This window comes from Podarcis erhardii (genome assembly GCF_964252035.2).
Source record: "Podarcis erhardii genome assembly, chromosome: 3".
Classification (NCBI taxonomy): domain Eukaryota; kingdom Metazoa; phylum Chordata; class Lepidosauria; order Squamata; family Lacertidae; genus Podarcis; species Podarcis erhardii.
The window spans coordinates 22,079,814-22,106,231 of record NC_138507.1 but is presented as its reverse complement, the minus strand read 5'-3'; the positions used below and the strand labels follow the sequence as shown (position 1 = coordinate 22,106,231).

General features: G+C 43.0%; 2 protein-coding genes across 3 annotated transcripts; one reads left to right on the top strand and one right to left on the bottom strand.

Annotated features, from left to right (window-relative positions):
* Positions 1–226: 226 nt before the first annotated feature.
* Positions 227–7,910, top strand: TMEM14A (transmembrane protein 14A). 2 transcript variants are annotated; one of them, XM_081857557.1, is made up of 5 exons: positions 227–387; positions 3,159–3,244; positions 4,115–4,216; positions 5,463–5,550; positions 7,121–7,910. In XM_081857557.1, exons 2-5 carry the CDS (start codon positions 3,169–3,171, stop codon positions 7,158–7,160), a joined length of 306 nt encoding a protein of 101 aa, XP_081713683.1. In that variant the 5' UTR covers positions 227–387; positions 3,159–3,168; the 3' UTR covers positions 7,161–7,910. The 2 variants fall into 2 exon arrangements, with proteins under 2 accessions (XP_081713683.1, XP_081713684.1); XM_081857558.1 differs by lacking the exon at positions 227–387 and adding an exon at positions 895–1,116.
* A 5,878-nt stretch (positions 7,911–13,788) lies between these two features.
* Positions 13,789–25,585, bottom strand: LOC309339285 (glutathione S-transferase-like). The gene is made up of 7 exons (XM_081857465.1): positions 25,400–25,585; positions 21,082–21,238; positions 19,427–19,478; positions 17,332–17,464; positions 16,558–16,699; positions 15,918–16,049; positions 13,789–14,800 (listed from the first exon to the last, which is right to left on the bottom strand). Exons 2-7 carry the CDS (start codon positions 21,166–21,168, stop codon positions 14,678–14,680), a joined length of 669 nt encoding a protein of 222 aa, XP_081713591.1. The 5' UTR covers positions 21,169–21,238; positions 25,400–25,585; the 3' UTR covers positions 13,789–14,677.
* Between the last annotated feature and the right edge of the window lie 833 nt (positions 25,586–26,418).

Here is a 26,418-nt window from a genome sequence, read left to right as displayed (position 1 = left end):
CTTTAAACCGACTTCTTTCCAACAACCTCCTTTTAGACTTGGCACTTTCGCTTTTTACTGTCACCCACGTGGTGGCACTGTTGCCTTGCCTTGAAACGCTCCGGCCTCGGTCAAAGGAGCAAAAAACCCGGGCAAGAAAATAAAGAGGACGTAATAAATAAAAGGTCTCGGAATTACGCCCACCCTACCCCACACCCCCTCGCAAACCCGCACCTCCGAGGGCCGTCGCTGCCTTGCAAAGAGGCCCGCGAAGGCACACCCACCCACCCACGAAGCCTCCCTCGCACTCTGGGCCAGTAGGAGGCGCGCAAGAGAGCGCAAAGATGCGGATGGAGACGGAGGCGGATCCCGAAGGCAGGGGAGGCTCTGCCCGCACTGCGAAGCCAGGTAGGTGGGCAGCGGGAGAAAGGAGGCCGCGCGGGGCAGAGGCTTGCTAGGCGCCCCCACCCACCCGGGAGATGGGGGCCTGGGAGGGAGAGGGCCAGGTGGCAGCAGCAGCAACAGCCGCCGCCTTTGCATGCCCCGCACCGTGCACCGGACTGACAGCAGGGCGCGCCAGCCAGGGCTGGCGCTCCCTCCTTCCCCTTCTCCGGTGCAATAGCCTCGCCTGGCCTATGGCAGCCCGCCGGGCCGCGATTGACAAGCCCGGCCAGGGCCGAGGGCCTTGCGGAGCCGTCACTTCCTCCTGCTCCGGCGAGGGCTCCTCGGGTGCCTCCCACTCCCTGTTGCTGCTCCGGGTGGCGTTTTCGCGTGAACTCTTTGCAGGGCAAAAGGGAGATGTCTCGTCCCCGCTACCAGGGATATGCGGAAAGAGCAAAGGGAAACTTGCAGGATTTGGGGGTGAAAATCTGGGCTGGGGGGGGCGGGGGGGCGAGAGAGGCCCGGCGCGCCCAGATAATGCCTCTCAGCTGGTGGTAAAACATGGCAGGCGCGCCGCCCGTGTTTTCCAAACTGAAACTTTTGCACGCGCTCAGAAGATCGGCGGAGGTCGCGTTTTGCAAGAGGTGTCACATGTGCGGGTTATCTTCCTGCTGATGCTGCGCAAAGCCATCCTGAGTCCAGAGCAGCCTTTCTCAGCCTTGGGTCCGCAGGTGGAACAGGCTCCCTCCAAACGTGGTGGGTTCTCCATCCAGAGGAGATTTTTGAGCAGAGGTTGGGCGGCATGGGGGGGGGGGAGCTGCTCCGCCCCCTAAATAAATAAAAAATATTAGTAAAGGTAAAGGGATCCCTGACCATTAGGTCCAGTCGTGACCAACTCTGGGGTTGCGGCGCTCATCTTGCTTTATTGTCCGAGGGAGCCGGCGTACAGCTTCCGGGTCATGTGGCCACCATGACTAAGCCGCTTCTGGCAAACCAGAGCAGCGCACGGAAATGCTGTTTACCTTCCCGCTGGAGCGGTACCTATTTATCTACTTGCACTTTAACGTGCTTTCAAACTGCTAGGTTGGCAGGAGCAGGGACTGAGCAACGGGAGCTCACCCTGTCGCGGGGATTCGAACTGCCAACCTTCTGATTGGCAAGTCCTAGGCTCTGTGGTTTAACCCACAGCGCCACCCGCTAACTGGCAAATCGCATCGCAGATAGCTCAGTTCTGCCACACATACCAACATTATAGATCCTGGCTACGCCCATGCTGGATGGCCATGAGTAATGGATGTTTTAGTTACTTCACTGCAGAGGCGTGGATCAAATTCCATGATTCTTTGACTACAACTCTCATTGTCCCTGGCCCCTGGTCCCGCTAGCTCTAGGGCTGATGGGAGTTGTAGTCTTACAATTGGATTCTGCAACAGGGCTCCCCGTTCTGGTCATTTTGGGAGGGAAGCTTGCATCCAAGGGCAAACTGAAAAAGTAAATAACCAAAAAAAAAAAAAATAGCCCTGGGAAACAGTAAAAAAAGTTTCAGAAGTTAAATTGCTAGGTAGGAGGTTGACCTCCAGGTTAGACTTTTGAAGAATGTTGGGTGGCCATTGCGCAGCCTGGAAAAACTGCAAATTCTCCATGATTTGTAGGGCAAGTGGTTAGGTTTATTATGCTCTGGAGAGCAGTTTGGAATAAAGGGCCAAGGTACTTTAGATTTAGCTAAGAACAGTGGCGGAATTTGGGCTTTTATATTTCAGCGGTGCTGAAATTCGGTGCCCTCTCCTGGCTCTCGCCTTCCATTGTTTGCCATTGTTGCAGTGTCCCCAGTGGCGCACTCTCAGCTCAGCACCCCCCAGTGCTGGCAAACCAGTCCTGCCCCCCCCCCAATCCGTCTCCACTAAGAGCTAGTTTGCCCCTTAACACCTGCCACGCAGAGGCTGCTGTTACCATGTGGAGAGCAGTTTTGAGCACAGTGGCAGGACAGGGCAGACTGCACCGTACTGTTTTTATTCATTCATTCATTCAGTCATTCAGTCATTCATTATACATGCATACCCCACCCATCTGGCTGGGTTTCCCCAGCCACTCTGGGCAGCTCTCAACAGAATATTAAAAACATGATAAAACATCAAACATTAAAAACTTCCCTAAACAGGGCTGACTTCAGATGTCTTCTAAAACTCAGATAATTGTTTATTTCCTTGACATCTGATGGGAGGTCATTCCACAGGGCGGGCGCCACTACCGAGAAGGCCTTTGCCTGGTTCCCTGTAACCTCACAGGGAGGGAACCGCCAGAAGGCCCTTGGAGCCGGACCTCAGCTGAACGATGGGGGTGGAGACGCTCCTTCAGGTATACTGGGCCATTTAGGGCTTTAAAGGTCAGCACCAACACTTTGAATTGTGCTCGGAAATGTATTGGGAGCCAATGTAGGTCTTTCAGGACCAGTGTTATATGGTCTCGGTGGCCACTCCCAGTCGCCAGTCTAGCTCTAGAGCTCAGAAACTCACTTTGTCTCTGGTATTTGTCATATGGAGACTGGTTTCTTAAGACAGCTTGAATGAGAGACAGGATTTCTTCTAATCCTCCAGTTTGCAGACCTGACCATGGGTGCATGTTGGTTGCTGGGGTGCTTACCTAAGTCACAGAGCTGACCGCCATGTCCCGGAATGTGTTTTCCTTTAACTGTTGGGTGTTCACAAGAACATTGGATCATAACTCTCTTTCCCCCTCTTTCCCCTTTTTCCCTGAGTTTTTCTATATTCTCACTGGTAACTTGGTTTTCTGCCCTATAGATTTTTCATCATGAGTGTGGACTGGATTGGCTTTGGTTATGCTGCGGTTGTGGCTCTTGGAGGTGCTGCAGGATATATTCGCAAAGGTAAGCACTGGAATTGTAGAATACACACACACAAAATGGAGTCTTCTTTCCCACTCCGTCTTGGATCACATTCCAGTGGTGTAGTAAGAATCATGTGAAACACTTCAGTTTCCCGTTTAGGGAAGGTTTTAATGTTTGATCTTTTATCATGTTATGTTGGGAGCTGCCCAGAGTGGCTGGGTATTATTATTATTATCATCATCATCATCATCATCATCATTATCATTATCATTAAATAAATGAATAAATAAATATGTAGGGCTGGAGGAGAGGGGGTTACTCCCCTCAGTGCCATCATAATACAAAAGTTCATTTTCTGTCTATACTTTACCAGAGTGATTGATGTGAGACGAGCCTAGTCATTTAATAATTCTGATTTAGTCTTCAGGTAAGGCCAAAAATCTAGTTAGTTAAGATACTTACAGAATCCAACTTTGGCGGGCACCCCACCAGATTTTGAGTTTTTGCTGAACCAGATAAGTTTAAGGGAGCAGAACTCAAAATGTATTGAATATGTTGTGATTTAAGAGGTATGATTCTGGAATTTTATAAACCAGACAGCTTGCTTTTCACTTGACTATAAAAAGAAACTAAATTAATACGTGAGCGTTTTCTCCTACCAAAAGTGCTCCTTCTTTTAAAATATTTTTTTAAAGATGTGTTTGAATTTATCTTGTATATTTATTTTCTCTCTCACATACATACATAGCACTTTCGCACAAAACTGGTTTCAAGACTGAAATCCAGAAACCCTGTGACCGTCATATTTCAAAAAGACATTGTAGAAGCATTTCCATTTAGTTTTATTGTTTTCTGCATATTTCCTTTTCCCCCCTCTAAGCTTGATCTATTGTGATATCATTGTTACAGGCAGTAAAATCTCCTTGGTGGCTGGCCTGTTCTTCGGCTTGATGGCTGCTTATGGAGCATATTGGGTAACTCACGACCCCAGAGATATAAAGATATCGTTGTGTAAGTATCCTGCTTTCTGGAAAAGGCAGTGCACGGCAAGTTTTAAGAGGAAATTGAAATCTTGCTTTGAACGTAGTCATCCTAAAACAAATGATCATAAACTGAAAACAGATAGCCGTAAAATGGGAAGTACCTTTGTAACAGCTGCACTCAAAATAGTCAGTCACCTCCAGTTTTAACTGCTTCATTTGGCTCCAGGGGACATTTGGACTTCCAGTGAGTAAATGTAATAGGCTGAGATCAAAGCAGCTCCCATGTTTTCTTTAATGTTAGGAAATGTTTCACATTTGGCAACACTAATAGATGGCGCAGCTCTTCCATGTGCAGAGTTATAATCTATTTACATAGCACCAGGGTGGATTTGATTTAAATCAAATCCGTTTAAATCACGATTTAAATCACTAGTCAGTAAGATTTAAATCATTTTCTTTTTTTACAGAAAGGCTCATTCTTGCCGGTATAATCTTAATATTTACAACCAGATGAAGGGTTCATTTTTGGAATAATTAATTTTCAGAGTAGTTTTTACAGTTATATCAAAAATTACTGATTTGGTTATACATAAACAGATAATTATGAAATTATTGTGAGCTTTGATAAGTTATCTGTTTATATTTGGACAACTTTTCTGCTGTACTTTATTGGAAGGAGAAAAACAATCATTTCCTTAATAACAATTTAAACAATTTATTTAACTAAAACACTCATATTATAGCATATTTATCCATGTTTGTTAACTGATGTGGTTAAACATTTTTTGAAAAAACAAACAAACCTCAGACTGAGTTTTAGCACACATGAAAAACTTAAAACAAATCCTTATTTCCTCATGGATAGCCTTTGGACTATAATGTAACTTAAATAGAAAACTATCTTTAGAAAGATTTTTCCTCCGAAAGCATTTTATTTTAAAAATCCAATTTAATTTTTAAATTTCTAATTAAAATTTTAAAAAATCCAATTTAAATTAAAAAATCTGATTTTTTTTTAATTAAGAAAAACTTTGATTTTTATCCAACCTGCATAGCACTCACCTGAGCCTTGCAGAGCTGTGCATCATGAGGATAGAGCAGTCTGGTACCCTCAAGATCTTTGGGACCACAACTTCCATCATCCTTGGTCACTGAGCACGCCCTGTTGTTGTTACGTTTTGTTGTTGTGAACTACCCTGGAAACATGGTTGAAAGGCAGCATTTAAAAACCCATAGAATTAATAATAAACTAATGCTTGTATGTATATTTGCAGTCACAGCTTTCCTCCTGACAGTTGTAATGGGAGTGAGGTTTAAGAGGACCAAGAAGCTAATGCCAGCTGGAATCATAGCAGGCCTCAGGTAGGTAAACAAAGAGAGAGAGAGAGTCCCCTTTTTTACTCAGCTGCAGTCCAGTCAGCACATACCTGAGAGAGCAAGCATCCCTGAACACTGGGGGACTTACTCCAGAGTAAGTAAGCATAGGATTGTATTGCACACAACTTTAAACCACGGTCAGAGAGCTGCTGGTTGCGAATCTGTCTCTTGATTATAGAACTAGTTTTTAGGTGACAAAAGTTGTGGCGGTTGCATCCAGACTGTCCCTTACAGAAGCAGAAAGGGTCCATCTGTGAGGTCATGGCAGAAACTCTTGCCAGAAGAACAGGAGGCGATTTGGATTGATCCCAACTTTTCCTCCGCAAGCACTTTTCCTTCCACACTGTTCCCTTCGGAGCTGGCTTCAGGGAGCAGCAGGATGCTGGGGAAAGTTTGCCTCTTGCTGGTTGCAAACCACAGCATTTCATAGTTTTCTGAGACCAAATTCTGTGTGTTCTGTGATTTTGCAGCTACACTGAGGTACATGATTTTATATTGGAGACACAGTTTCCAATATAGATTTTATATTGGAGATATAGTTTCCTGACCTTTAAAACAAACAAGCAAGTTTCTTGTGTTTTAAAAGTAGGAAGCAAGGATTGAGAGTACATCATCAGTAGACTGAGGGAATGTTCTTTCATATGTGGTCAAAGAGTATTGGGAAATAATCCATCATGAATTGGGGGGAAAGGTTAAAAGTACTTTAAAAAAAAACCCACACACACCAGAATCCTTTTTGTTGGGGATAATCCAGACGGAAATTCCCAGCTGTCAAAAAAGGTCATTTATGTATGCCATTGCTGCTGCCCGTGTTTTGTTAGCCCCAAAATGGAAAACGAGCGAGTTCCCAAATAAAGAGGAATGGCAACTTAAACTGGTGGAATGTGCGCAGCTTGCAGACCTAACATATAGAATAAGAGAACAAGAAGATTGGAAAAAATTTATTGAATATTTGGGGGGAAATTGTGTGCACTCGAAAACATTGGCAGCATTAAGATAAATTCAACAGTGTGAATAAGTTTTGATGGATGTAATAATGGAATACTGAATGGTTTAGTTTATGTAAAATATGCAGGGATTTATGATGGGCAAAATGAACCATGGAAAGAGAAGAACGGAAGTCTTTGATATTTTAAGGTTGTTTAAATGAGTATTCTAAATTGTAAAACAGAAAATTTAAGAGAGAGAGAGAGAGAGAGAGAGAGAGAGAGAGAACATCATCAGTGCCTTGTAAAACTGGGGAGAGGGGTAGGGGGCAGTTATGGCCAGTTTTTTTTGTTTGTTTGTTTGTTTTTTGTTTTTTGCTTATCTCTATGATTTGAAGAATAACTAAATGCACTAACTAAATAACCAAATGAATAACATTTGCATAGTTGTGCAGTTCACAGAATTCAGCTTTTCTGAGCAGGGACTTTGGGTTACCTTGGTGTAGGGTTTTGTTTTTTTAAAAAAAGATTAGAGTACACATAGTCCTAGATATGGAAATGTATCTTTCATGTCTCAACTGGCAGCATCCTTGCTAATTTCACTCTCTTTCTCTCTCTTTTAAACATAGCCTTCTGATGATCTTGAAGCTTGTTCTTCACCTGGTATGAGAGACCAAACAGCAAGAAACAGCATTTGTATAATTTTACATGAACAAGCAACAATTCCTTTGTATTTTTCAATGTATATATAGGAAGATCAAGCACTTTGGGGGTTAATGACTACTGCACAAAAGGCAGTGTTACTTTTTTGTGGATTTGGGGCTACATTCTTTAAGTTGCATTAGTGTTTTCTCTAAGTAGCATTTTCTTGGGCTGTTGTCCTATACCCCTGGGAGCTATTGACCTCAATGGCATTTATTTCTGATTAGAAATGCATACGATTGTTCATAATTTTTGTTGACATCTATGTTCTTGTTTAGACAAGTGATTGACTTGTCCTTTAATGACGATCCTAGTTATTTTTTTATTTCTTGTGGAGCAATGAGATTTCAGTGATTCCTTACTCTTAACAGTAAGAAGTACACCATCAGAAATAATGGGAATCACAAGACCATTGAAACTCAGACTCCTGCTCTGTGGCATATGCTTTGAAATTCATCTGCAGCCCTGAATGACAATTTTGCAGACATGGAGATTTACAAAACATGAAACAGAGCATTGCAAACATGCATACATAACAATTTTCATTATATGGATCTTCTTATGTTGTACTGAAGCTCCCTGATTAATAGACATATCTGATGCATATAGAACTAAAAACATTTTTTATTGCCGAAACACAGGAAAGCTTTGTTTCCGTCCAGAAATCCAGAATATAGAAACTGCCAAAACTGAAATAAAGAAGTTTAATATATTGAAGGCATGTTCTCTTGTCTTAACTGCTGACATTGAAAAACTTCTTGAATTCTTAGGATGATGAGGCATAAGTAACCAGAAGCTTTTGTGATGTTACTACTAGGTAAAGGTAAAAAGGTTAAGTCCAGTCAAAGGCGATGATGGGGTTGCGATGTTCATCTCACTTTCAGGATGAGGGAGCCGACGTTTGTCCACAGACAGCTTTCCGAGTCATGTGACCAGCATGACTAAACCACTTCTGGTGCAATGGGGCACTGACGGAAACCAGAGCACACAGAAAAACTGTTTTCCTTCGTGCCACAGCGGTACCTATTTATCTACTCGCACTAGTGTGCTTTCGAACTGCTAGGTTGGCAGGAGCTGGGACAGAGCAACGGGAGCTCACCCCGTCGTGTGGGTTCGAACCACTGACCTTCCGATCGGCAAGCCCAAGAGGCTCAGTGGTTTGGACCACAGCGCCACCCGTGTTACTACTTGGTGTGACTTATGTTCTGTGTCCTTCAAATGTTGTATTGTCACCACTCGGGATTTTTAAGGTGAACTTTGGAAGAGTTCAGAATCAGGCCAAAGTCCTCACCAGTTCATCATCCCGTTGTCACAGTAATCAGCCAGTTGCCTATTCAAACCCCCAAAACAGGAACTGAGTGCAAGCACTCTACTCACTTGCGATTCCTGGCATACAGTTTGCCCTAAGTACCATGTATGCATTTCACATATTTCGTTTATTTTTTTTTGAAAAAGTAATACCATGTGGAGGGATCAGGTCCATGGCACACTGGAAGAGAAGGCTAACCCATTCCCTCTGCTGAGTCTTGATGGAAACCCACTGCCACCTGCCAAAAGATGCTTCCTGCATGATGCTTCCTGCCAAAAGATGCTTCCTTCTTTCAACATGGGATGAAGCCCTAACTCCCTTCTCCCTGTTTGTCATGAGCCCAATCCTGATTTTGCTCTGCTGCAACTGCTGACCTCAGAGCAATAGGGAGACATATTATTCTCTCCAACACTGTCCAGTGTCGCAGCTAAATTTCTGCTCCAGGGCGAAACTTAATTCTTCACTCCAAACACCTATACAGTACTCAGATTATTATCTGAATAATATATATAATATATATTCGGCGTCCCCACCTGTGTTCCAAACGCAGCATTACGACTCGAGGCCTGCCTTCCATCTGTAGAAACTCAGACCTGGCAAAGAACATTTAACTATTGGCTTCGTCTTAATCTAAATCCACCTGGTCTACTGCCTCTAGTAATGCAAGACCCTTACAAAAGCAAGTGGTTCAAAACTGTGCATCAAAAACTTCTTACATGCGGTCTGCATTCACAGTCCCTACTATCAATGGGCCTCATTAAAGCAAAGAGTCTAATAGGCCAGCGCCTGAAAGACATTGAACGGCAAAACAACCTGACTATCTTAAAGAAACTGTGCCCATGGTATACCTATTTTCCCCCTTCTCATTTTGATCCTCCAGTTTCATATTTGTTTAAACTAACCATCCCAAAATACAGACGTGCCTTTACATTGGCTAGATGGGATGTTCTCCCTTCTGCCGTACTCGAAGGTCGCTACCAAAAGACTCCATTTAAAAAACGACTCTGCCCATGTGGAGATGGTAATACGGAAACAATGTCCCACGTTCTCCTATCCTGCCCCCTTTACAAAGACCTAAGGAATGAGATTATTACTCCACTCATTCTCGCCAACCCCGGCCGTTCACCAGACATCACACTGTATTTCCTCTTATCTGATACGGATAGTCAGATAACAGAGAAGGTTGCGAGGTACATCGAGAGAGCTATGAAATTGAGGGCCACCATCTGAGTGACAGACTTGTTCATCTGACGGACCTCCTTTTGCTTGTTCTTTTCTCTCTTTTATCCTTATTTCTATTTTTAATTCCTGTATAGCTGTGGCCTGTTGGCTTTGCTAATAAAGTTTTGATTGATTGATATTATCTGAAAGGAATCGTGCAATTCCTTTCCCTCTTGTGTTTCTTTAACAATTAACCACCCTGTTTTCTTGCTTGACTTAGACACACTATGTTCATTCTCTCCCTCCTCCTCCCCCCACCCGCACAATCATCCCAACCTTTCACCCAGTCAGACACTTGGTTACATAAGTGCCAGGTTGCTAGGCTGATCATTTGGTGCCCCCCTGCAAAATGTCCCCCTGTGTCCCTTTAACATTCTGTGAACCTTTGCCCAGACTGTGCAGCGCAGGCCTCTGAAACCAAATGCAACCGTTTTGTAGCATCTAAACACAAAATGGCGGAGCATGTTAATTTCTTCACTCTACTTGGTCAGAAGCCCATTGGGTTCAATGGGACTTGCTCCTGATAAGTATAGGAAGGCGCCTGAGGAGGCTCAGTCATCTAAATGCTATTTACCCCCCCCCCCCATGTTCACTACGTCGGCATGACAATTTACAGTGGCACAATGACACACAGAGCTATTTATAGTGGTCACCAGACATGAGCTTTGCCTCTCTCTCTCTCTCTCTCTCTCTCCCTCCCTCTCTCTCTCTCTCTCTCTTCCTCTTTCTCTCTCTCACTCTCTCTCCCTTGTGTGTGTAAGTGCCCTCAGATTAATCTCCAGAATTGATAAACAACAGTAAGACAGTCCTTTCTGCATTTGTCCAACAGCTTAATTTTAAACCAGCTATTAAACTGCTGAGTTGTACTCACTGTATCTCCAAGGCCAGAAAAGTTGATAATTAATTCATGCAGTGAGTTTTGCAACTTTTTTTTTAAAAAAGACAACGAACTAACTGGATAGGGTCAAAACAAAGTAAAAAAAATCCTTCCAGTAGCACCTTAAGAGACCAACTAAGTTTGTTATTGGTATGAGCTTTCGTGTGCATGCACACTTCTTCAGATACACAGTGTGCATGCACACAAATACTCACACCAATAAAAAACTTAGTTGGTCTCTAAGGTGCTACTGGAAGGATTTTTTTTTATTTTGTTTCGACTACGGCAGACCAACATGGCTACCTATCTGTAACTAGAACTATAGATACGGTCAGCCACTAAAGTCTGGCAGAGCACCCAGTCATTTTCCCACAGACAGAACTTCAGCAGCTCCAGTTTTCCATTACTTCATAGTGAATTTTGCAGCTGTTGAAGGCCACATATTTAATAATGTAAGCAGCGTATTCCATGCATTATACTGAATGCACACAAGGCGGGGAGCATGTCCACGGAACATGTCCGTGCTGCAGGTGGAGTTAGCTCATGTGGTCCTATTAAGCCATGTGCCAAACTCCCAATAGGAAGATTTATGGCTCTAAATCGGGGTGCGAAGCCTGTGGCCTTCCACATGTTGTCAGACTCCAAATACTATCAACCCCCATCCAGCATGGCCAATGAACAGAGATGAGGGGCGTTACAGTCTGACAACTTCTGGAGGGCCATAGACACAGAAATCACACATCAAAACTTTTATTTCTTGTATTTATAAAGTGTGCAACCTACTCAAACATTCCAAGCCGACAGTATTATTGTAGGTCATGTGTAAGGTTGCCAACTCTGGCTGAGTGGCTGAGGTAATTCCAGGATAGAGTTTTCAAACTGAGATTGAATTTCGGCATGTTTCATTACCCTTCGAAATGCTGGTTAGAATTCACAGAATTCTTTCACCCCTTTAAACAGTAAACCCTGGGGAGCTACCAAGATAAAGAAGCAGCGTAAATTGGAACCTCCTAATGCTCTTGGTAAGTGGGGGAAAAGATCAACACAGGTTAAATGCAGGCCCAGTCTTGTTTGATGACACAAGGCTGACAAATTAAGAAGGCTGAGAAGTGGGATTCTCTAGTTTAGTAGTCTAAAACAAGTATATTCCATTACAGGGATTAATATAGTACTTCTCTGAAATGATCAGAGCAGTAATCATTTGCTTTGTGAATATTCCAGTTCTCATACTGTATCATCTATTTGGCTGGAGGGTGAAAAACAAACCCAAGGAGTGGCTCAGTGACTGCTTACCCTGGTATAATACTGTTGTTTTAAACAGATCAGTTCCTTGTTAAGTGCCCATGGCAACTTTGGAAAACAAATAAATGTGGGACAAAAAGAAAGCACTTTTCTTTACAATATTCTACTTCTAAGGCAAATCTACCGATTAAAACTTTTAAAGGCATGGGAGACGTGAAAGTTTTGCATCACAAGTGTAACACTCGTCCTCAGGCCCTTTTTGCAGAGAGGTGAGTGGTGGTCATGTACCCATTGCTGAGAATAGTCCTCTGTTTTGGGGGGCTGGGGAACCTGTGGCTCTCTGTACATCAGCTCTCAACATCTCTGACCATCAGCCACATGGGCTAGGCCTCCCCGTTCTATTAAAGGGACTGACCAGTTCAAGCCCTTCAAATATAAAGAACCCTAAGAAAGGAGAGCAGGGATCTTGGAGGTGCCCATCAGAAGCTGGCACATGGGCAATGTTTCTCATTTGGCAGCACTCATTGATGGGGCTGTGGGATGTAAGAATCAGGTGCAGTCAAACACAACATGGGTAGAGTAGACATGAAGGTTCTCTCAGTCCTCCAGCCAGAACTTTCTGCTTTCCAGGACTGAGACGAAACTTCCTATGTGCAACTTGAGATGGGCGTGGCCTCTCCTGAAGTAGAAAGAACCAGAACCACAGGCTGGCGACCATCTTGTCTCTCTCATCTTTATCGATGCCACCTTAACAACAGCACTACTAATATGCACCCTTGGTTCGAGGCCAAGAGAAGAAATAGGGGGCTTTCTCCCATAAGGAGATAGGTAAAGGTAAAGGGACCCCTGACCATTAGGTCCAGTCGTGACCGACTCTAGGGTTGCGGCATTCATCTCGCTTTTTTGGCCGAGGGAGCCAGCGTACAGCTTCTGGGTCATGTGGCCAGCATGACTAAGCCACTTCTGGAGAACCAGAGCAGTGCACGGAAACGCCGTTTACCTTCCCACCGGAGCGGTACCTATTTATCTACTTGCACTTTTGATGTGCTTTCGAACTGCTAGGTTGGCAAGAGCAGGGACCGAGAAACAGGAGCTCACCCCGTCGCGGGGATTCGAACCGCCGACCTTCTGATCGACAAGTCCTAGGCTCAGTGGTTTAACCCACAGCGCCACCCACGTCACCACATTTAAACTATGTTGTAACCTTTTAAGTCTGCCTTCTGGGAACCTTTGTGTGAACAGATGATCACTTGTGAGTAAATGTTTTATGCTTTACAGAAGACTGGGTAGCGCCTTATTTTAGGGGGGATTAAATGGGGAAAATACCAGGAAATATTTACAGAGACTCTAAGGAGTCTGAGCAAGCTATCTGCTGTGTGTGTGTGTGTGTGTGTGTTTAAGAAAGGGGAATGTTAACTGCTGATTTTGTTGAACTTGTAAAGACAAGTTGGGATAGGATATCTTAGACAATATATCCTCCCCTGCATCCCTAAACATTCCCACAGGGGCTGCCCTTTCTTGTACAGAGCTCAACTCCCCTGCACTCACCAGAGCCTTGCACAGCTTTGTATTCTCATCATTTCTGACCACTGGCCAATTGACTCTGCTGGCTGTGACTTGCAGGTTTCCTTTGAACTGTGGGTGGAAGGGAGATGAACGCAGCTTTTCTATTCCAGTGTGGACTTTGACTCCCCAGCTGAATTGGGCAGCTTCCAAAGCACTTTGCACTTGAGATAGGCCATTTTCTAAAATGCCAAATTGGAGTCGGAACCAAAATCTGTGATCAGCACATACTGAAGCGTGTAAGATCATGAAAAGTAGGGAGGAAAACCATCTGGGTTGAGATCTAAGCATGCTTACGTGAAATGAGTAGGATTTCCTCCTAAAATCCATGTTTCACAGAGAGGTGCATGCTAGCAAACAGTCGTAATAAATACAGCTCAACAGAAAAGAAAGAAATGCATTTTAATTGTTAAGGCAGTTATCCTTGGTAATGATTGAGTTACTACATAGTAACAAATTCAGTGCCTGAATAGATTTGTGTCGTAGGTCAAGGAAGGCAAAGGATAATTTAGTAACATAGTAATAATCACTAACAGTACATATGACTGCCTTTGACATGATTCCTACATTTCTCCTGCTGCTGTTCATCTGAAGACATTCTAAGTGGCACATAACCAGTTGTTTGTTGACCCTGGCAATGTTTTCCAACGATGGACAAAAATTTAATTTAAACATTTTATTCAATTTTTTCGGTATATGAATGCATAAAAATCGAAAGGCTTCTGAGTAATTTGCATAAATCTAACTGGATGTTGGGGTTGATATTATAGTACACAACAATTGATTTCTCAAAATTAGTACATAGCCCTGAAATTCATGCAATATGTTGTAATTCAATTTTAAGGCCTTGTTTGGATCTACCTGGGTTCTCAAGCATCAAAATCATAGACTCCCCACATGTTTAGCATAAATCCTGATTAATGTAATTGAACTACTTTTGCCACCAGCAAGTTATATCTCTGAGCTAATACTGAAAGAACATACTTTTAGTCTGGATTGAGCAGCATGAAGGGTCTATATAACCCCATCATTTTCTTATCCCAAACTGGTTTGCACATTATTATTACCCATGATTATGCCAGGTTTCTGAAAGCATGCCCCCTTACCAGAATGGATTTAAAAGTTGAGTTAGATGTGGGAGTAACTTTTCACAGAATTTGTAATAAAATATCAAGGTGGCTGACAAAAAGTTAGCGAAGGTGTATGTGCAGAAGCAGTATAAATCAAGAAAAATAAGGCCACTGTTTGCAGTGATTGTTGTAGCTGAAGTGCTCAGAAGTTGAAAATCTTCCTGATCTGTACAATATAATTTTCATCAAATGGGGGCTTCCTCTGGCTGCCAGGCTGCAAGAATTTCTTAATTGTGGGGATGTTGCTTACTCTTGTCTTGAAGGCCTAGATGAAAAAACAAGAATCTCGTCTAAGAATAAGGAAAAACTTCCCAACATAGATGGACTTACATTTGAGAAAAAGACCCCATCCACCAGCTTCTAATGTTTGCTTTCCTCTTCCCTCCCTATTCAATTTTCCTGTTGAATCATTGTAAACTTTCGGCAGGGGTTTTGAAAATGTTATATGTTTTCACATGCATTATTATTCTTGTTGTTTCTAGACATGTACAGTGGTACCTTGGGATGTGAACAGGATCTGTTCCGGAGCCCCGTTCTCATCCTGAACAGAAAGTAAGATGCAACAGCACGTCTGCGCATGCGCGTGTCGCGTTTCGCAGCTTCCGTGCATGCGCGTGATGTCATTTTGACCATCTGTGCATATGCAAGCGACAAAACCTGGAAGTAACGCGCTCCATTCATTTCGGGTCGCCGTGGAGCGCAACCCGAAAATACTTATCCTGAAGCGTATTTATTCCGAGGTATAACTGTACCAAAAATGGTATTCTTTGATTGTCAAATTCTGAGTGGTTGAAATAAAGTTTTAAGCACTATTATGACATGGGAGTTTTGAAAAGCAACCAATCTGCTTAATTATAAGCAGGGGCATATTTTTACAAGCATTGTAAAAATATTCAGAGATAATTATACACATAAGTCTAAATCAGTGGAAGAATGCATCTATGGAAAAAGATCTGTGGTCCTATGGTGTTGAATCCACATGTGAAATCTGAACTTTATAGTCTTTCTACAACCCCCCGCCCCCCCAAATTTATAATCCGGTGAGCCTTTTTTGGTCAGGGTGTCTTGTAATGCATCAAACTAAGGCAATTCTAGCCAGGAGACGAAGCACTTTTGCCATCAAGCAAAGTAGATGCAGAAGTCTAGGTGCCTGCTCCACAGAAACTTCCAGATGCCTGACATAAGGACATAAGACATATCCCCCAGATGGCCACTTGGACTTGCTCTCATACACCACCATAATCACCATCATATAGATGCTAAGTGCGGCACACTCCTATGACTGAAGTTTATCCAGTTGCTGTATTTGCACTCTGTGAATACACACAGTCTTACAGTTTCCGTTCCATCTCATTTCTCAGAACATGTCTTAGTTCACTCACTTGCAGCAGAGGAAACGCAGAAAGAACACCAGGCTTCATCTCTTCGACCATCAGAATAGCTTCAAGCAGATGGACATCTGCCCAGCTGAACTTCCCACCAACAAGGAAATCTTGTCCATGATCTTTTAAAACCTGTGGCATACAAAGAAATAGAAGTCAGTGTTGAGGGTTTGTAGACCCCTGGCTCAGACTGGGCCACAGAGGCTCCTTGTGGATTATTTCTGCTTCTTTTGTGTTTCAGCCATGTAAGGCTGAGAGGCAGGCAAGGACTGTCCCATGAGAGTAGCCACTTGGCTTTTTCATTCAAATATACATTTTACACACCTGCATGTATCCCATTGAATAACACCGAAAGGCCCTAATTGCTGTGATTCTCTGCTCAGTAGCATTGGAACTTGACATCGGGAGTGGGAAACCACATATTTGCTGGACTCCAGCTCCCATCAGCCCTAGCCAGCATGGCCAATGGTCAGGAATTAGGAGAGTTGTAGTACAAAATGTTGGTAGACTTGTAGGTTTACTATTCCACATTTAAGTGCTGCTGCAGAATTTTGCTGCTGCTATGGATGGTTCTCCCCATACACCTTCAGCAGTTAAGGTCTAGCTGCATATTCTATGTTGCTACCTGACAATCCCTTACCTTTTCATAAACTGGGAAGTATCTGGTTGTGGCCCTCTCAAAAATTAGGCTGGTCTGCTTTTCTTTGTTCTCAGGGGGCTGGAAAGGGAGCGTCATTATCATCCCCATCAGATCAGTTGTTCCTTCCACGTACATGTCAATCCTGAAAGAAGCCATTAGAACAGTTACTTTCATTTTTTGTGTTTCTTCTTGTTGTTGTTGTTGTTGCTGTCAATCAAAGTACAAGAAAATCAAAATATAATTACAGCATATTATACATTCCAAAATTAGCAATACATTAATGATATAATGTATACAGTAAATAAAAAATAGAAACAGATTGAAGGATGCTGTTTATCCAAACAGAAAAATATATATAATTACTTATGTGACTTTCACCATTCCTAAATTTATATGCAGGTGAAAAATCATGACCAGCTCTAATACATTTCAGCAGCCATGTGGAAGGACATATATTTGTGCAACCAGTCAGTTGCAACCCAGCATGCATGGTGGGATCTTTCACACATGTATGGAAGGTTAGCAGGCATGGTGCATGATGTGTTTGGTATTATCATGTTATTAGGCAGTTTCCCTCCCCAAGGAGCTTTAGTCTAAATGTTCTTGTAAGAATCACATTGTGACATATAGCTCTGGGAATATACAGATGCATAAACAGAAAGATGGTTGAATGTTTGAAGTTCAGGGCAGACATTCCGTGTTTTCAGCTTCTGTCAAGAGCTGGCTTTCTATTCAAAAATAAACCTAGAGCGAATTCTACATGTTAATAAGTACAGTGCTCTCTCCTTCAGGTCCTTCCCGTAGAGGTTGTGCTTTGCTGCGATGTAGTTGAGAATCGCTCGCGTCTGCACCATCTTCATGCCATCTATTTCCACCATGGGCACTTGCTGAAACAGGAGCTGTCCATCTTTAAAGGAGAAAAAGATGGGGGTGAATGATTCAGTTCTCACAAACTTAGTATTTCAGATTGATTCAATATCACATATTTACAAAATAAGGTTAAAGCCCTTATCTACGCTCTATTACGCTTCTTCTTTACTGAGGGGGCTATGCATGTTCCATGCGCCCTAAAATTTTATAGTGCAAAAGTGGTTGCAACTATGGCCTATGCGGTCCCTTTGTGAACCTCATGCCCCTGGTGACATTGCAAAATATTTTTCTCAGACGCCTTTTGAAACAACCTCCTGTGTAAGCAACTCTGCCATTCGCTTAGAACTTAAGACCCCCTCCTTAGAGATTCTGATGTGGAGACATGCCTTTAATTATTGGCTGTCCCTTTGGCATAAATTGCCAAATTACCATCTTATTCAGTGCCTTTGGAGAGATGAATTCACCAGCCCATGGGCAACAAAAATCCATTCCAAACTGTTGTCTTATGGAATCTCTCCTTCCGATATACTTAATTTAGATCTAATTACAGCTAAAAAGGTCATCAAACAAAGATTGGAGGAGGCTGATTTGCAACAAAATCTTACTACAGGTGGAGGTACATGTTCCCCGATAAATCAGGGCATTACATCTATGTCCCAGATACCTCGATATCTGTCTACTTTATCGGCTGCGTCGCATAGATTCACATTTGTTAGAGCCAGATTTAATGTGTTCCCCTCAAATGTGCTGAGCAATAGATTTTCTAACGGTAAAACCTCTGTTTTATGCGCATGTGACAACAAACCAATAGAATCCCTTTATCATATCTTGTTTAATTGCCCCTTATACATTGTTCCCCGATCAAGGTTCCTGAGTTCAATCATTCTGGAAATTGTTGCTAAACCACCTGAATTACAGATTGATTCGGCCTGCCTTCTTTGAAAGTTAAAACTGAAGTATTGCAGTCTCTAATAAGGATCACATCTCGGTAGAGCAGCTTTCTTTAGGAAAATGTGGCTCCCCATTGGTTTGTATGATTCAAATAGAGATGCAAAAAGACGTCGTTTTCCATTCAAGCCTGTATTCATTCCATACACTGTTTCTATTCATCGTTCATTTCTCTGTCCATTGTAATGGGTTTTTAAAAGATTTTTTAATTGAATTTTTTCAAGATACAATACAATAAAAGACAAACTAATAAAAAAGAGGAAGCAAAAGGAAAACAAAAAGAGAAAGAAGAAAAGAAAGAAAGAAAGAAAGAAAGAAAGAAAGAAAGAAAGAAAGAAAGAAAGAAAGAAAGAATACAAAGCCCTCTTTAGGTGGATCTTAACCTTTATCTCACACAAAAGTGGATGGACCATCCCATCTCTCACCTGGGGATCCTCCTTTCCCTGCCTCTCACGCAGGATCATTCATCAGCAATCCATTACTTTCCCACAGTGATAAAATTATGTAACTTACAGAATTAGTTACATAGCTTACATTGGTGTCACGTCATCCCATTCATTTTGGTGCAACGTAAACTCAACACGAATGGGGTGTTTGTAAGTACTTTCAAACTGTTTTCAGTGTTGTGTTTTAATATTGCAACCCCCCTTTTGGGGGCCTTAGGCTGAAGAACAGGCGGGAAATAAATAAATAATCAGTTATGTGTCATTTGCGGACAGAAAGAAACAACAGTGAATCCCAGTCATATTAAGTGGATTGATTTCCATTCAGGACATGGGCAAATACACCAAGCTGGCAATTTCTGCTCCCTCTTTCTGTTGAAATTCTATGACATCCCCAAATCCAAATTCCTTTGTGATTTTCCTGTGCAAGCGAAAACCAAACCAATTTTTTTTTTTACCCATGAAAATAACAGTATTTGTAGACTCGGATGTGGACCCCAACACTAAGTGGTTTCTGAGGTTTTCATTTAAAGAATCAAGGGGGGCTCCCCCTTAATTCTTTAAATATATCAGTCCCATGTAGAGAATACCTTCAGCCATAGACTTACTCTTCCGTAATTTTTCCAAGTCTTCATTTGTTTCAATAAATTGTTCTTCAAACTGAAACAGAATAGAACAAACAGAATCATGTTTGTTTTTCATGTCGTAATTATCTTGAGAGAAATAGATGCTGGTCATTTTCCTTGACTTTAAAAGCACCTGGAATTTGGGGGACTGTTTTGAAAACCTGCAAAATGCAATACAGCCATTAAATTCCTTTTTCCCTGCCTCACTGCTGTACCCTCGTATTGATTCATATTACAAAAAGGATGGTTGGGATGAAAAGGGCCCCTTTGTCTTGGCAGAAATCATGCGCTTGGTCAGTATACAATGCAGAGTTTCTTTCCTATGTTTATTTTCAGCGTGCCACACCATTCATACAATTCTATTGCTTGAAATGACTTCAAAAGACGAACAGTCCAACCCACTGAAATGAGATCATGTTGAAGATTCTGAAGTATTCCCAGAGACACATTTGTCTTGGCCTTCCCTCTGTAGCTGGGGAGTGTGATCCCCCTCTCTTATATATAGCATTTTCTATTATGTCAAAAATATTTTTTTATATATTCTAAAATACATCCACAGGTTCTCTGTTTTTGAAATATACTCAGAGTGTGGATTTCATGCTCTTTATTCAGCTCATAGTGGTGAGGAGGAATGGAAGTTCCCCCAGAATGTCTGCTTTATATACATTATTTACATAATGGGCCCCCCACGTGATTGGCTAATTCTGGGCTTCTCCTGTAGGCCAGTCAGGTTGCGGATTCACTTCCACCTGGAGTTGGATTGGGTGGCTCCTGTGGACCAATCAGACTGCTGCATTCCGAATCCTATTGTTCTAGGACCAATCAGACTGCTGCATTTTGGATCCTATTCAACTCAGTACTTAACAGGTCTGCATGCATTTCTCTGAACTATATGGCTGATTAGATGACCTATATTCACTTGCCTCACTCCCGTACAGCCCACCAAACTCATTGGGATTTCCATTTTAGTCAACATGTATACAGCATGTATACAATCCTGTGCTGTATGATTGAAAACAAACAACTGTCCCTTGAATTGGCAGCCAAATAGTTTTATTACTTGAGACAGAGATTTTCCTATGCAGCTAGGGTTGCCATACATCTGGGGAAACCTGGACATGTCCTCTTTTGGAGGGCCGACATGCCGCTGCCAGCCTGAGCTGAGGACTAAGAGGTGTATGGGTGTGGCGGAAGCCCCAGCTCAGACTGGCAGCGGCTTGGGCTGTCCTCCTTTTTGCTCTTCAAGATATGGCAACCCTAGATTAACATCAGAGTCTTGTGGCATCTTAAAGCTGCCCAGAGTGGCTGGGGCAACCCAGTCAGATGATCGGCATATAAACAACAACAACAACAACAACAACTAATAATAATAATAATAATAATAATTTTAGTATGGCATAATTTTTCATGGACTACAGTCTACTTCACCAGATGCTTAAAACATTCTCCTGAGTTGCAGCAGGAGTGTATGTGTTTGTGTATGCAGACACACAAACATACAGAGAGAATTGTGTTGATAGCACAACATACTGCACATATATTCAGCTGTGTGTGCAAAAGAGGCCATTCATCTTAACTATTGCTAGTTCATTCATCCAGCGTTGCCTCCCCCCTTTTATTTTTATGGTCACACAAACCTCTACTCCAGCTGCTGCAAGGAGCCAGCGTATAGATTCCATCTTCCCTCTCCCTCGGACGTAGTGCAACTTGGGTTTCCCAGCCATCTTTTCAGCCTTCTACTTTGTCAAGTACTGCACAACTGGGTTTCGCAGTAGAACAATGTTATGGACTGTCCTAAAATGGAAGATACAGAAAACTGGGGATCAAACAGACAGAACGTTGGAAGTGTTGGGATACAACTCTGCTTGTATTGGAGGCTGGTGGGTCTGCACGGGGAGAAAGAAGATAGAGAAGAAACCTCATGGCTTCCTAGATTGTACTTTAACATGTGCTGACCTTTCCTCAGGTGCTAGACTGATGCACTCTAGCTGACCTCATTTCCTATGGCTCCCACTCTTATCTTGAGAGAGGAGACATTGTTATGTTTCTCTTGCTGAGAACAAAGAGCAGGCATGGCGCTCTTTTTCTCCCTCCACTTTAGTTAGCTAAAACTAGGATCTTTTCTATCAAGCATGTACTGTATTTTTCACTCTATAAGATGCACCAGTCCACAAGACACACCTAGTTTTTGGAGGAGGAAAACAAGGGAAAAAATATTCTGAATCCCAGAAGCCAGAACAGCAAGAGGGATCGCTGCGCAGCGAAAGCAGCGATCCCTCTTGCTGTTCTGGCTTCTGGGATAGCTGCGCAGCCTGCATTCGCTCCATAAGACGCACACACATTTCCCCTTACTTTTTAGGAGGGAAAAAGTGAGTCTTATAGAGCAAAAAATACGGTATTTCCTTTAATAAACCTGTCTTTCCTAAACTCAGACCCTCAGTGGGATTGCATCAAGGGTAAGGCATGCTCCTCATTGTTAAGCTCATCTTTTAATGATCATGCACTTAAACTCCGTCTCCCATCATTCAGCAGGTAGACTGCTCTGACTTTGTGTTGGGCGACAGTTTTATCTGTTGAATTTCCACCTCACACCTCTTTCTGTTAAAGGCACAAAGCATACAGTTCTCTACCTTTCAGGCCCTGGAAATAGAATGGGGATGTATGATTAAGCAGATCTGAGCAGCTTGAAACTGAGCTGTTGAACAAGCACACAAAGAATCTTAGAACTGGAAGGGACCACTAGGAGCATCTAGTCCAGCCCCCTCAAATGCAGGAATCTTTTGCCCAACATGAGTCTCGAACCCACAACCCTGAGAGCCTTATGCTCTACCCACTGAGCTATCCCAGACCCTCTCTGCTTCTCTGCAGTTTCTTTGTTGAGTTTAGATCTTTCTCTCAGATCAGAGTGAACTATGCCACCAACCCAAGTTCTTATAGCTGCTCCCTCTCTGAGAGGGCCAGAATTGATCTCAGAGGCTTGCAGCTGATGATGAACTGCCCCGAGACCTCCAGGTACAGGGCGGTAAATAAATGCAATAAAGAAATAATAATGGTGATGATGATCTGTTAAATACAATCTGGATTTTAGTATGCTGCAGCATGACCTTGCAATTAAGTTAACCATTTACCTTAAGTACCGGTTTATGTACCCTGAACCATTTGATAGTGATAGCTGTTGCAACCAGAGCGGCCAACTTTTGAACTGAACACAAAAAGAGTTCTGCTGGATCAGGCAATGGCCAGCATCTTGTTCTACAGTGGCTAGCCAGATGTCTATGAGAAGCTTGCAAGCAGAACCTGGGGGAAAACAGTACTCTCCCCTCGTATTGTTTCCAGTAACTGGTATTCAGAAACAGGCTGCCTATGACAGTGGAGGTAGAATTACCTCTGTGTGATCAGACTGTGGAATTCCTCTTGAGCTCACCTTTGCTTATTACATTGCCTGAACTATTGCCTCTGTGTGACCTGACCTTGGACTGTCTCTTGACCTTGACCTTGACCTTGCCTGAATTACTAGCTGGGTGTCCAGTACCTGGACCGCTTTGTGGCCTAATTATGGATCCTTTCCAGCTGGGAGACCTGGCCTGGAACTCTCCCAGTCTTCAGCTTCATTGAATGTCCTCAAGTTCCAGCATTATGAGTGTGTGTGTGTGTGTGTGTGTGTGTGTCTCCTCTATCCACTTTCTCTACACCATGCATAATTTTATATATGTCTATCATAATTTTATACACCTCCATTTGCTCCTGTAGCTGTGCCTTTAATGGTCACGTGATGTCCTATAATAGTACTACTCTCCTCTGCCTTGTATCCTGGAGTACTGTATCCAGTTATGGACACCACAGTTTAAGAAGGTTATTGACAAGCTGAAACGTGTGCAGAGGAGGGTGGACAAGTTGATACAGGATCTAGAAAGGAAGCCTTATGAGCAGGCATAGGCAAACTCAGCCCTCCAGATGTTTTGGGACTACAACTCCCATCATCCCTAGCTAACAGGACCAGTGGTCGGGGATGATGGGCGTTGTAGTCCCAAAACATCTGGAGGGCCAAGTTTGCCTATGCCTGCTTATGAGGAACAGTTGAGAAAGCTAGGTATGTTTAGCCGGGAAAAGAGAAGACTGAGAGCCCTTCAAATACCTGAAGGGCTGCCACATGGAAGATGAAGCAAAATGTGCTCAAGGCTCTATAAACTAGGGATTGTCATTTGATATAGCATGCCTGTTCATTCAGCTTTCATTCAATCTTGAACCCCTCCCGGTTCACTACAGTTTCAGCATTTTGTTGTTCTTGCCGTTTGCTGTGCAGCAGGGCTTGTAATCCATTTAGAAATGTTTGAGCCAACTTATGTAACAAGGAGGTGTCCGCTTACGAAATCAGCTGGGTTCTGTAACCTGACTTCTCTGACTCATATCAGATGTGCATATATACTGCATGGGTTGCAATGTGAATATGCAGAATACTGTCTTGATACATTCCCCTTTCGTTTCCCCGCAACCTGCTGGCTGAGTGTGTTCAATGTGTTTGGTCCTTCGTGTTTCTGCTTTGGGTTCAAAAGAGCACTTGCCATTCTTGTTGGAAGTGGTCTAGACACTTCAGTTTATTACAGCTAGCCGGGGGGGGGGGCAGTTGCCCCACTTTTGTGGTGCCTATAGCCCCTCTGGACAGCAATAATGTGGGAGCACTGGGGAAACTCTGCAAAACAAACTCAGGCTGAATAAACCCAACACGAATGCACTATTCTTGTGTCAGAACATGCTGCAGAATACAGCCACAAAAAAGCACCAGCAGTCTGGAGGGGTCTCTTGTCTCCCAGGTCCTAGTCCAACACTTCAATCGCTACACCACACTGAAAGGTGTTTGTAAGAGAGGATTTTAAAAAATAAAAAATAAAGGGAGGGAACACATTCTTCCCCCACAGATTTGTAGTTTGGACAGAACTATCCATTTGGTAATATGTATGTGTGAATTGAAAACTGTGCGCTTCCTAATTTGAGAAGAAATTAAAATGTTAAACAGCAAATAGAACTTCTGAAACAATTGCTTTCCTTAAGGGTCATGGAAGGAAAGTTTCCCCTCCTCCTCCTAGCAGCCATCTGAGACTCTCCAAAAGGTTTCCAGGAAAAAGTCGTCCCTAACCGCTCCCCCTCTCTCTTGGCATATTACTATTGTCAGCTTGTTCTTGTAGCAGTTGGTAAATGGTTCCAATCAAATCTCTGCGAAGCCCGCCTCACTTTCTTCCCTGCAACATACCACAAAACCCCAGAATAGTGGACCTTGCTTACTTTATCCAGCTTCTTCTCTGTTCCTCTTTTTCCCCCTCTCTGCCCCTCCCAACACCCTTCACAGCTCAGGAAAAGAAACTCCGGTGATCCAACGTCTAAGTTTGCAGTTATTTCCCAGCCACGATATATCCCCTATCAAAGCTGCCTATCCAATTTGCTTATCCAGCTAGTTTTAATTCTTGCTAACATTTGCTTTCAGCTTTTTAGATTCTACTTCTCGACTCTCTAAAATCCCTCTTTCCCCTTTCCCCAGCACAACAAGCTAGCAACATGCAAACTTTGGCAGATGTCAAGTTTATTTTAAACAGCTGAACGACTGGCCCCATTTCCCCTCCCCTCCAGCCCTCGTTTACATGGCAGGAAAGCAGCGTCTGATCCTGAACTGTTACTTCCAAGCTTCTTGTTTTGACTTCCCTTCCACCCACTGTACTGTAGTTTCTGCACTCTGCTTTCCTTTTCTTTCCCTCCACGCTTTAAAACCCCACCGTCCTGCTTTCGAAAAGAAAAAAAAGCCCTTGTTCTCCTTTGCTCATCTCTACTGCAGCTAATGTCTGCTAAAGTGGATTTTTAAAAAAATGCAAATCTGTCACCTTTGCTGCACTTCTCCCTGGTTTAAATTACTTCCCACATAGCTGAGTGCAGAAAGCAAAGCACTTCACATTTTCCAGTACTAACCTCCAAACCTGAATCCCCTTCCAGGGTCTAGGCAAAGAAACTGAGCTTCAAAAGGCTTTGTTTGGTTTGGTTTTGGTTTTTGTTCCACCTTCTCTGAAGATTTGCACGGGGGTGGGGGGTTATCCTGTGACAAAAGCACAACGCCTGCTGCACAGATCCAATCAGCTTTGTCTGAGTTGCCCACAACTTTCTGACACTTGAGTCTCTCCTGCCCACCCTTGCAGACGGGGAGGAGGAAATCTCTGCAGCGTCAGGACTCAGCTGTACAGTAGTCCTATAAAATTCCTGAGGCGTGGCTCCGCTCTGAACAGAGAATATTCTGGAGACTAGTTTATTGTGGACAGAGTTCACTTCATCAGACACATTCTATGTTATCCGTGTGTGTGTGTGTGTAAAAAAGATAAAAATCGAAATGCTCATACGCAGTACTATTTTTGGAGAAAAACAGGTGCCAGAGCTCACCATAAACTTCCCCCCCATGTTCTCTTAGAAGGAGGTTGGCACCCACCTGAGAGATGCTGGAACTGAGTTCTAGCAAGTTCTGGCTGGGGGAAAAAGCCCTGCTCATATGCTGATAAATTGTAAAATGCCTCACCGCTTCCCTCTTCCAGCACCCATTCTCCTATTACTACTGAATTTGTAATAAACAGTTACGTGGGTGAGAAAAGACTTGTTTTGCAAGGTAGTCGTTTGATTGGATTGGATAATAAAAATATTGCTCAGAGAAGAAGGGAAGGGGGAAAAAAGACCTTATACTTATAACCAAGGCTTTTTTGTGTGTTGAAGGTGCTTACTGGTATGGAGTAGTGGCCATCTTTTGTTGCCCGTGGCAGCCATTTTGTGCTGGCACCCACGGCACTTTTGTCAATATATGAGTACTGGCACCTCTCTTTCTTTCTTTTTCAACCAAAAGGTTGTGATACTACGATCCTACTACGTATAGCCCCGCTGAATCCAGTAAAGCAATATTTTTTTTTAAAAAAAGACTCCTTTCATTCCTCACTTGAAACAGACAGTAT